This window comes from Emydura macquarii, unplaced genomic scaffold, assembly GCF_026122565.2.
Source record: "Emydura macquarii macquarii isolate MOO-44397 ecotype Brisbane River unplaced genomic scaffold, CSIRO-AGI_Emac_v2 contig_2636, whole genome shotgun sequence".
NCBI classification, from domain to species: Eukaryota; Metazoa; Chordata; order Testudines; family Chelidae; genus Emydura; species Emydura macquarii.
The window spans coordinates 41,712,589-41,725,090 of NW_027132773.1; the positions used below are offsets into that span (position 1 = coordinate 41,712,589).

Below are 12,502 nucleotides of genomic sequence, written 5' to 3' on the forward strand. Positions count from 1 at the left end.
ACTTGATCACTGTGTTGGTATCTATAAAGGACTTTTTTTTTCTTCTAGCAGACATAAACCAGTGGCTGGAAGCATAAACTAGATTAATTCAGGCTAGAGATAAAGCACACATTTTTAAATTTGGGGAACTGGGTTAACCGAGGGTTGTGGTGGCTTCTCCATCATCTAAGTCAAGACTAGATATCTTTGTAAAATAATATACTTCAGCTTAAACACAGGATATTGACCTGGAGGAATTTCTGAGTGAAATTCTTTGTCTTGGTCAGATTAGATGATTATAATTAAGGATAAGATTATGTCACGGAGGTCACAAAAGTCACAGATTCTGTGACTTTCAGAACTGCAGTGACTTTTTCCAGCTCCAGAGTGGAGCTGGCAGGGGTCCCCCCCCAGCTCTGAGCCGCTGCGGGGGGCCCCCAGCTCTTCCACAGTGGAGATCAATCTCTCATCTCCCTGTTCAGGCTTCAGTCTTCCCTCCATTAGCCCCATGTTGTCAGTTATTTTTAGTAGAAGTCAGGGATAGGTCACAGGGTCCTGTGAATTTTTATTGCCCGTGACCTGTCTCTGACTTGTATTAAAAATAACCGTGACAAAATCTTCACCTTAGTTATAATGGTCCGTCTTGGCCTTTAATGAATATATGTTCTTATGAGGGGGCACAGGTGCCCATTCACTTCAGTTGTCTCACCTGTCTTTGAGGTGTTTGACATGTTTTTCTTTTTTTTTTTCCCATGTTGTTTAGGTGGATTGAGAGAAGGGCCAAACTTACATTTCCCCCCTCCCCCCATCCCTGCCTGCTCTATCCCTCTCCAATCCCAGGGGTTTTGAAATTTCTGCTGTTCTTTGAAGAAACAGAGCTGCTGCTTTTGCTGTGCTAGGGCTCCTCTGGCAGTGGTGCCCAAACTTTTCCTGTCATATCCCTTCCTCCCTCCCCCAGTAATGGAATCTGTCGGTGCCCCCCTTCATTACTGTACAGTTGGCTCAGCAATGGAGCTTGGGCCAGAACTGGGGCTAGAGGCAGAGTTGGCCTGCATGTGGAGAGGGAATGAGGGCAGAGCTAGGCTGGGGACAGAATGCAGCTGGGGACGGAGCGGGGCTGGAGTTGGAGTGGGGGCTAGGTGCTGCTTCTTTCCAGCCCCCACAACAGCCCCCTCAAATTTTCCTCTGCATCTCCCAGGACCACTGTCCTATGGTAATACAGATAGGCATTTTGGCTGCTCTATCTGGCCTCACTCCTTGCTAATATAAAAACATACCTTCATAGGAATGTTTGGGTTCCTCCTGTGTAGGAAATTGGGGGGAGAAATGGTCAAACCAGAGGCCCTTAACCATCCAGAATTACAGTTTTAAAGACCAAAATGGGGCTTTTATTTACTCTTGAATAGTAAAAGCATTTTTAAAGGAATAGAGTCCAGCTGCACTTTAACTTAATAATTAACCAATATTTTTTAAATCCTTGCTAGACCAGCCGATCTTTTGAATATGAAGACTCTGTTTATTAGTGACTTATCACTAACAATTATGGACCATTTTTGCCCTTTGATAAATGATTGCAAATTCCATTGAATTCAGTCAAGTTGTTCTACACGTATCCGAAAGTAGAAGTAGACCTTGAATTTCAGTTTTCAATTGATCTGGATGACTCTGATCCTGCTACAGTCATCTGTAAATCTTATTCATTGGAATGCTTTCGAAATGAATTCTTATGGTTGACTTTTTTTAAAGAGTTTAAAGTGTTTGTCCCCTGATAGGCTCACATAAGGTAGAAATGTGATGACCAGCTACCTGACTCTGCAAAGGAAACATACTGACTAGACTACTGTCAAATGCGTACCATAAAGTGTAATGAAAAATAAATAAAACTGCCATGTGATTTTAGGCGTTAATTGAAGCAATAATAGATACAATATTTTGGCAGAAGTGTGGGGGGCTTTTTTTGTTGACTTCTTAAAATAGTGTGTTCTATTTAGTTTCCAATTTTAGACTTTGGAAAGAAATCATGGGTCAATTCTTTCAGTCTGCTTTAAACATAAGTGATTTTGAAAATGGAAATAAGTTTTTCTTATGGAAAGATTTGCTTTACGTATACTGAAATAGCTTGTAAAGATAAGAGTAACAAACTTAGAAGTGACTCACTTATGGAGTACCATCCATTACGTAAATCGTGATTCTTGTGTACCAGCTGCACTTTATTCTAAATATCTCACTTTAAAAAAAAAAATCCTTCATTATTTATATTGATAGAAATGCATGGTATGATTTGATCAAGCCCATGTTTTAAGACTTTACTACATTGGAAATGTATTTCGTTTCTATGCTTTAGGACAGTGGTTCCCAACCTTTTTGAGTGAAAGCCTCACTAGTTAACACTAGGTAAAACGCGCTCCCCCTGCCACCCCTGACCTGACCATAACCACACACAACCCCTATAAACACATACAATGATGATGATAATACCACTAAATTGCATAAATAATAATATATTATTCTTACCTGAGTAGGAAACTAAGCCTTCCCTGTTGCAGCCATCACTGCGTGCCACGTGTGGCCCCGCCTCTTCCCATCCCTCAGGGACTGAGGCTAATGGAGGCGTTGGTGGGCTGGCCAAGGCAGCTCTGCTCCAGCCGGGCGCCCGGCTGGCTTGGGGTTGAGGGGAGGGGGTGCGGCTGATCCTCTGCTGCAGCTGGTGTGGAGCTCGGGGCTGCTGCTCCTTCAAGGGGGATGCTCGTCCGCTGCGGCTGGCATGGAGCTTGAGGCTGCTGTGCCTGGCCAGTGTGGGTTTCAAGGGGACTAAACGAGCTCAATATTACTGAAGCCTCACGGACCCCCTGTAATCTTTGGTGCCTCTTTTCCCTCCCCTCCCCCACCAGGGGGTCCTGCATCCCAGGTTGGGAACCATTACTTTAGGAGGTTGTAAATGTACTTAATTGTTTTTGTTCAACCATGAAAAAATGTAGCTGATGCAGCAGATGGAAATGAATCCTCTCTCCTCTGTCTCCTGAGCACTCTGAGAATTGTTTTTCCAGCAGTACAATTAAAAGTGCCACACTATTGAACATCTAGCCTCAGGTGTAGAGTGATCTGCAAATTGATTAGAAAAGCCAGGTAATTTGAAACCCCTGCGAGTGATAGCAATACAAATTGTGGGTTATTGGCCCCCAATTGTCAGTTCTGTTTGTTCTCAGGAAGCTGAAGATCTGGCTATTAAGTTTCTGACATCTTGTTAGATTACTTATTCAAACATTTTGTTTAACTTGTTTTTCCTCTTCTTGACCTTTACTTTGGATATAACTGTCTCAGTGCAGGTAGGCTATGGCTTATTGGTTGCCTGATTGCTTCCTTTTTTTTTCTTTTTTAAATGGTCCATAAGGCTAAAACTAAGTAAAATTTTCAGTAAAATTTATAGAGCTTTTGGGCAGAGCATCACAAATGTTAAATTGTGGTAGTTAAACAGGAGTGTGGGAAGTCATTGGGATTTTAGTTGCTTTAAAAAAAAAAAAAAAAAAAGACCGTCATGGGTTTAAAGACAAGTGTTGAATCAGTACTAATGATAGCTTACTTCTGACCAGGAATTTTTTTAGATGCAAATGGACAGGGACAGCTTTTGAAAGAGACATTTTAATATATCAAGGTACACAAGTAATTTAAATAACCCCATAACATTGTAGAGTTCTAGCTTAGCATAATTTTTATTCTTCCATCCCTTGTTTTCTCATGTCTGTTTAGAAAAAAGTTCTCTGAGGTAGGGTAATATTTCTTTTTTGTCTGTAAAACACCTGACATACTTCTGAGTACTGAATAAATCTAAAAGCAGCATGTTTTTTAATCCCATTTTGATAAACTGTGTCTCAGAAGTTTAGTCCTTTAAAAATATTTATTATTGATAAAATTTGTTTAAGGTTTTAAACAGATACTAATTTTGCAGAAATATATCAAAGCAAACTTTTTTGGTAGGTTCTTTGATTTATCAACAAACTTGATTGTGAAGCTTTGTTTTTGAGGCAAAGAATTCCATGTACATCAAACGTAACACGACAATTTCCAAAGTAAAGATAATCATGGTGAATATTTAAACTGAATACTTTCAAGACCTTTAGAGTATGTTTACATAGCCCGTGGTAGCCCGAGTTTCCATACCAAGTCAGTAGACTTAGGTAGTAGAACTCTCGCTAGCGCTCTAGAAATAACTATGCAGACAAGCGCTTTGAAACTGCAGCTTGGGCTTTAAAGCCCATTCCACTCTACAGGCTTCAGAGCCCAAGCTCCAGCCTGAGCTGCAACTTCAAAATGCTTTTAGGCGTCTTTAGCTAACGCAAGCTTTGAATAGTGAGGAAAATGAGGGAGGGTTGCCCTTTATGCCTTCTACAGTTGTATGAGGAAGCTCTAGGCCTTGATGCATGGTCCCAAAGGACAGTGCAATTCAAAAGACTCAGATCTCTCACACACACAAGGTGCATACGTGCCAACAGAGGGATCCACACTGACTAAAACAGCTCAAAGAACCAAATTTACTGTAGAGATCTTTCTCTTTCTTGGGCACTGAAATGTTTACCTCATCTTATATACTAGAGTTCTTTCAAGATAAACCTGATCAGCTGTAGGAAAGAGAACTGGATTTTTGTCTTAAGCATTAGAAACTAAAATGTTTCATCAAGTCCCAGTTGTATATCTGATGTGCACAAGTCAAAACCCTACTTGACTTCTAGGCTGAATTTGAAAAGTGGAAAGTTTAAAAAAAAAAAAAAAAAAAAAATTATAGTTTGACTGTTAATCGGAGTAAATTTGAATTAGAAATGTTGAAACAGTGAAAATAAAAGCCGGAAATGTCACTTTTACTAATTTTTCAGAGTATAATCCAAGCATTTTTATAAAAGCTTTCCCCAAAGCAGTGAAACACATAATTACTTTGTGCTCCTGAATTTATGGGATTTTCTGCCCTAATTCAGAGAGCATGTTTGTAAGAAAACAATTTTTTCATGATCTCTTGTATTTTTAGTGCTTGTATTTTTTTTCAGTAAGCCAAAGAATGTGAAAAGCTTTTCAAATACACATTCAATATAACTAAATCCAGGTGCACATTTTGCAGGAGTTTTTGACATCTTGCAGCTATAAATTGTTGCAGAGAAATTGTGTAATACAGATCGTGTTTACTTTTGTAGGGGATTGATTTAGTTCCAAATAATTTTTGGTAGAAAGATAATGCAAATTATTGTGTGGAAGAGATTTTTTAAAGGCTTTATTAAAATAAATTTTCTGCAATAGGGTATTACCCTTTCTCCATAAAATTATGTGATCAGATTAGTACAGTCTGCGCTCTAATTTTATGTGTAGCAATCAAACGGCTGGAATTTTAAAGGCTTGAATTCAGAATGCTAGGTTTTAACAGATTCTTTTTTTTTTTGTTTTGCAGAATGTTTGATGTGGGAGGCCAGAGATCAGAGCGGAAGAAGTGGATTCATTGCTTCGAGGGAGTTACGGCAATAATCTTTTGTGTAGCTCTCAGTGATTATGACTTGGTCCTAGCAGAAGATGAGGAAATGGCAAGTAAACTAATCTTGAATGGGAAATAGAAACTAAATGATCCTGAAAGAAGCTAAACCCTTTAAGAAATATGTGTATACTGGTGTTTTCACAAGGAGGTAATTTCCACTTTGCAAGTGTCAGAGTGGACAGTAGAGATGGTGGAGATAATTGCTATCCCTTTGAATATTACTGCCATAAGAAAATATATAGAAAGCTCTTTTTCATGTTCCAAAAGACATTAGTTAATGGGGTGAACACTTTTTTTAAGAGCATAGTAGTGGGTTAATGAGACAAATTTTGGTAGCTCTAACAATTTTTTGTGGAAAAACCACATGGCTTATTTAGACCACCACATTGTCTTTTCCCTATGTTTTCTTTCTTTTTTCCCCCAGCCTCTAGTCCTTCAATTTTCCTTTCTATATCTTTCACTGATAATTTTCCCTGTGTTTGCCGGTCTTCTTTAGCTATCTCTTTTTCTTTGGTTTTTCTTTCTGGCTTTTCTTCATTTCTTTTCTTTCAGGGTCAGATCCCCTAACAGCAGCAGACAGAAACTAGCGCCAGTCTTTATTCATGGAGCTGACAAGAGTGATCCTAGTCTGTGTTGCTCTGCAGCTGGCTTAATGAGTAAAGTACTTCTGTGCACTTCTGTGGTGCTGACTGTCCTGCAAATTGCAATTTGGGTGGATAAAGAAGTAACCTTCAAGTCAAATCTAGCTAAGTTGTCTCCCGGTGGGTGGTAGTCTACTGACTTAAACAGTTAGAAGCATGGCAGAAGCTATATGCATAACTGGAAAATGTTTGAGAGTAAACCACTTTTGGAGAAAAACACCATTCGTCTGATCTCCTGGTAAACTGGAGTACTAGACTATCTGGAGTAGCTGTCCTATTTGACTTTCAACTTCTTTAAGAGGAGCTGTACTATAATCAATTTGCACTTAAAGGTCACTGTCTTCCCTGGAATCCTTTTTCTTTATAACATTTACAGTTATGTACAGAAAAAGACTCTAAACTGTGCAATTGTTAGACATTTGAATATTCCGAACTACAGTCGTAAGTAAAATGAAAGAATGTACTCACCTCAATGCCAGCAAAAATTATTATAGGAAATTGTGCTTTGATTATCTTGTTCTCAGTTTCATACATCACTGGGATAAAGTTCTGGGATTCAATATACGAAAACACTTTTACAGGAGATTGTTATTGCATCATTGGTAGAGTTTCACTGTCCAAACAGATATTTTTTGTGATTTCATTACTATTGAAAAGGATAATGGGAGGTAGGCTGAAGTATCATCTTTTCAATTGCAGAATCGGATGCATGAAAGCATGAAATTGTTTGACAGCATCTGCAACAATAAATGGTTTACAGACACGTCTATTATTCTTTTCCTAAACAAGAAGGATCTCTTTGAAGAAAAAATCAAAAGGAGTCCCCTCACTATTTGCTACCCTGAATATGCAGGTATTCTGCTACTTATGTAGAAAGTCAAGTCACTTTGAGTTATGAAATCTTATTACTGGTTCTGGTGCATCGCAGTTTAATTGGGAATCAAAGTTGCGTGTGTAGCTAGGAGTTAGGGGAGACCAGTTTACAAGTAGAAAATGAACACATTTGATATGGGAGTTGAGTAACATAAGCATGAAACTTCACGGTGCCACTTTTAGTCACTTTATTATGGTGTGACATTCCCCTCTGCAATCTGGAAGTGGATAACTGAGTCACTCTAATCCCTCACTCCAGGAGCCCGTCTTGCTCTTCTTATAACTTGTGAACCCCCACTCCTGGGTCAGCCCACACACAGCCTCCTGGCAAGCAAGCGGTTCTTCCCTTAGTGAGTGAGTGCTTCTGGCCAGCCAACCATGGGATTATATAATAGAATGACCCCAGTAAACACCCCCAGTCCCAAATGCAGTCCTAGGAACTGCCATCTTAGAATTCAGTGTTGCCCACTGGACACTCCAACCTCATGTCTCTAAATTTATCAAGAAACTGATGTGCACCAGCTCTGTCACTTTAAATGAAGTCTCTACACACTCTCTCTCACGCACAAAAAAACTACATGCACTGCTTTAGATAAAACAAACAAATACGTTTATTAAGTACAGAAAGATTTTAAGTAATTATAAGCCAGAGGAAGGCAGGTCAGATTTAATCAAAAGTAAATAAAAGGCAAAATGCATTCTAAACTAAGCTTAACTCTTTCAGTAGCCTTATAGTCTTAGATGGTTCTCACCACAGACTGGTGGGTTGGCCTCCAAACAGGCTGTCTCCTGTGGTCAGTGCTTCAGCTGCTTGATGTTATTCGTAACTCGGTTGCAAGAGAGCGAGGAAGAGAGCAAAATGTCTCTTCTTTTAACATGTCCCTTCACCCCCCTCCGGGAGCTCATCTCTCCCCTTTCAGGATTAGGTAACAAAAGTATCCGTGCATGGTTTTCTCCACATACTGAGTCAATGAGCATCCCCTTATGGCCAGTCCATTGTCCTTGGAAGAACTGGGCTTTTTTTATCTACACTTTAGTGAGGCACAAATTACCTCTCTGCTTTTATTGTTTGCCTGGACCTGCTTCAAGTCATGTGAGACACATATTTGGGAATATTACATAGCACAGTTTCATAACCATACATATGACATTGCAAGAAACATACTACCATTACAATAATGTTCAGTATGTTGTGAGCATTCCAAAAAACCTTACATGACATACTTTGCATTAAATAATATTCAGTTACACTATAAGGATGAACATGAATGATACACAATCACACCATAAGTGTGTACATGGGGTACAGTGTGTCACATATGGGCCAAATGGTACTCTCCTTACTTAGATGACTAGTCCCACTTCATTATAGACCAGGAATGCTCCTGATAAACCAGTACTCACTATCTCTGGGGTACTAGCATTGACAACCTGAAAAGTCACAACTAGGTCTACAAATATTCCGAAGTACAGTTAAGTACAACTCAGAGAAAAAAACTGTCCATGGAAGGGGAAAAAACTTTCCCAAACTTGTAGACAGTTTACAAAATGGTAACTCTGAAGTCTTTCTAACCTAGATATATTGTAAATTGGTAGTTTGAGAGCATAGTTGGTACAATTTAATTACTAACATTAAACAAGAATTTAAAATATTTAATTGTAATCAAAAGTACTGTCACATTCGTGGTGTATTGAAAGTTGATGTCAAAAATCTTTTCAAATACATGGAATGTTTGGTGACATTGGATGAGAATCCACACACACATTTGATTCATTGTTTATCATTTAAAGTGTTTAAACATTCTTCATAGTGAGATCCTTTCAAATTTATTCTGATTGGGCTCTTCCTTTACTCAATTTTGTTCCAAAACCTTTAAAATCAAAGGATACACTCCTAAAGGCGTTTAGGGCATTTAGGTTTCCTAAATGCATTGAAAGAAAAAATATGGTATGCAAGAATTCTATAAGAGAGGATAATTTAATTTGGCAATGGTCCGTATTTAGATTTCTACTACCATAAAACAAATTTGGGCAGGAGGGAGGAAGAGGGTTGGAAGGAAGCTACATGAAAAAGAAAAAAGTGAGAGTAACAAAAATAGATGAAATGAGGGAAGGTAGTTTGGTTTTGGTTTTTTTTTTGTTTGTTTTTTGCTTTCCTCTGTATTTAATTTCCTTAGTGTTTAATCTGAAAGCATGAACAAACAATTCCATGGAAACAAAACATCACTTCTATTTGCAGGGCAGTTATAGCTCTTTAATAACCTGATCGACCTCCCATTGAAGTCAAGGGTAAAACTCCCACTTAAGTGGGAGTTGGATTGAGTCCTTAGCCTTCTGTATATGTAATTTAAAACATTAATAATCCAGTATGTTTTACCATCAGAAAGAGTTATATACTGTAACTTAAAACAGTGGTGATGAGGTTACTTAAAACTGCACACAATTTTTCCATTTATAAAGAAACGGTCAAGCAGTTTTTAAAAAATAGTTCATGGCTTCCTGCAAAGTGTTTAGTATTAATTGCGTTTTAGTCAAATTTAGTGTTTATTGATCAACATTTTCCCTTTCTTCAGGATCCAACACTTATGAAGAGGCAGCTGCATATATCCAGTGTCAATTTGAAGATTTGAACAAGAGAAAGGACACAAAGGAAATCTACACTCACTTCACATGTGCCACAGATACCAAGAATGTGCAGTTTGTTTTTGATGCTGTAACTGATGTCATCATAAAAAATAATTTAAAAGACTGTGGCCTCTTCTAGGATTTTGCATTTAATGGTAATTGTGTTCCTTGACCAGAATGTGTAATAGGACTTTTCATCATTTTGTATATGCCTCAGTAATGTAAAGCATTTTTATATGTACATAGGAATCTAATTCTCTTGAACTCTATTTTTAGATTTGAAGAATAACTTCAGACATCTAACCTGATGGATTTCAAGAAGAAAGAAGTACAAAACAACTTGTGCTGAATGACATACCAGTACTGTACTTGCCTGTTTTAACAGCTTTATTTATGTTTGTCTTGTAAATTTAAGTAATTAATATTAAGTAACAATGAAAGTATCTTGATTGTATGTATACCTGTAATTGTAGGAATGTTATTTGTATGAACATTGAACAGAATATTTTAATAACTTGATTTGTGTTCTGATGTTTTATGAAAATGCTCTTAAGGAGGACAAATCTTTCCTTTTGCCTTTGGATTATTTAAACATCTTGTAAAATATAATTTTTGTTTCATCTTAAATATGTATCCTGACATTGTTAGGTTTTGTTTGCAAAACTGTAAGTGTTATAGGCTTTGAGGTAGTCTAAAATACTCTTACACTTGCTCAGATTTAAAGGGACACTGAATTCAAATTTGCCCCGAACCTTAAGTTTTAAAAAAGCTCTTAAAAATTTCAAGACGAATACAAAGGTTTCTTTGATTTATGAAAATTTCAGTGGAAACAACTGATTATAAATAAACTCTCCTTGTAATCTTTTCAGCACAAACATTGCCACACTGAGAAACTGAAACTGGATTTGTTAATTTTCTTTGCCCAGGCTCATGGAAATGCAAATAGAAATTATTAGGATCAATAGCAGAAATTAAACTTTTAAAAATTGTATCTTCTGTTTCTCCTCTGAATGGCAAAACTCTCCTGGCTCTAGTGAAAGCCAGTGACAAAGCTGGAAGAACAGGAGGTTTTTTCCTGTTCATTCAATGGAGATAGAATCAGCCTTCTAATATGTTGCTATTAATTATAGATAAGAGAACTAGTTCTTCAAATTACTGATGATCATTAAAACATCATACACTACCAAAAGACAATGCACAGTGGAATCAGATATACTACAGATATTTTCTGTTGCGAATGTAAAGAAAATCTTCAGTATCTCAGAGATATAAGTATGTGGTAATTATTTGCTGACTTTTTAATGGTATGCACGTGTGATTTTTAAACTCAGTGTCCCTTTAAATAATATTGCATAGAATTTCCTTTCAGTTAACTTTTTCATTGTATAATTTACTATGTAAGGGGTATATTGTGCATTGCCTTATGGGTTGTGCTAAAACTGATTTTTATACATTTGAAACTGAAATAAGCTTTCATTTTGTAAAAAAGTTCTCAGATGGTTGTCCTGAGCATTTTGGTGAGCTAAGAAATGTAATCACAACAAATTTAGAAATATTACTTTCTATGATTGTTGGAACATTGTTTGTAACTACCATACTACTTTGTCCAAGACAAAAACACCTCTGAAATTGTTGCTAGTTTTCCATATTTTCTTACAGATGCATATGCTTAGAAGTGTTCATTCTAAATGTCTAATTACATTTATTTTAAAGCATTAACTCATTTTTGATTGTGTGTGAATTTGGTTTAAGGCTGTCAAATTGCCTTGAAATAATTCTTTTCCGATCTTTTCATTCTGGGAACTTTCCATTATTTGCCATGGAATTTCTAAATATTTTCAAATGAGAGATTACAACAAAGAAGCCGTAATATTAATTTATTAATGATGGTTGTTGAATATGTTCATACAGAACAGGCTCTTTTAGTTAGTAATTATGGTAAACAGTCTACATCTTGGAATGCTTTGAATTGTGCACTATCATGCTGGATTCATAGCTCATTTTATGTATCATTGAAATATTTTGTGACAATTTAACTTGTCTTTGTACTTAATATTAAAAAAAAAAAAAATTGGGATTAATCAAAAATTACTAAAGATTTATCTAAATTCTTTGTGCCTTGCCTAAAAGAAATGTTTTTCATTAAAGTTACTGATGGAAGACCTGCTGCATCCACTTTGTGAAGATAAATAGTAAAAATGAAAATAAATGAAATTGTGAATAAATTCACATCAAAGTGTATGTAAGTAAAATAAAAATGAGCACACATTGATAGACCATTGCTGATGGATTCCTGAACTTTATCCTGTATAACTTACTTACATCCTAATAAAATTGAGATTTAAAAAAAAATGTTTTCCTAAAATATGTACATCGTTTTTTGTCTTATGCAAAACATGCATTGAAAATATATTTCCTCATGAGCTCTTGCATTCCAGACTGATGGACATTCCTCTTTTGACTTGATGGACTGGCAGTTGGGCAAATTTCCATGAAGGGTTTCTCCCCCACTACTGAGTGGAATTGAAACTGGTTCTGTATTGGGAATCTCACAAGTCTGTGTTTTACATTTATGGAATGGCTTATGCAAAATAAGCGGTTCTTCGTGTTTTAAGACCTAAAGGGGTTCAATATGAAGCTCTAGCCTGCTCTCTTGTATAACACAAGCCATAGTATTTTACCCAATAATTACTCCCTCAAGTTCGTAACTTTTGGTTGATCTAGAGCATATCTTAGAAAGTCATCCAATCTGAAAGATTTCAAATGATGGAGAATCCCCCACATCCTTTGAGTTTTATCTTCCAGCCTATGAAGAGGTGTTATGCCTTTGTCCGATACAAAGAATTACCTAATATCAGAAATCTTCTCCCTA

General features: G+C 36.9%; 1 protein-coding gene across 2 annotated transcripts in view; it reads left to right on the forward strand.

Moving 5' to 3' along the window:
• GNAI1 (G protein subunit alpha i1) overlaps nt 1-11,974 on the forward strand; it is a 53,699-nt gene extending 41,725 nt beyond the window's left edge. For both annotated transcript variants that reach the window (XM_067564542.1, XM_067564541.1), the window contains exons 6-9: nt 5,411-5,540; nt 6,832-6,985; nt 9,579-9,785; nt 9,907-11,974. In XM_067564542.1, coding sequence (XP_067420643.1) covers nt 5,411-5,540; nt 6,832-6,985; nt 9,579-9,769 — 475 coding nt within the window. In that variant the 3' untranslated portion in view covers nt 9,770-9,785; nt 9,907-11,974. The remainder of the gene's footprint in view (nt 1-5,410; nt 5,541-6,831; nt 6,986-9,578; nt 9,786-9,906) is intronic.
• The last annotated feature ends 528 nt before the right edge of the window (nt 11,975-12,502 follow it).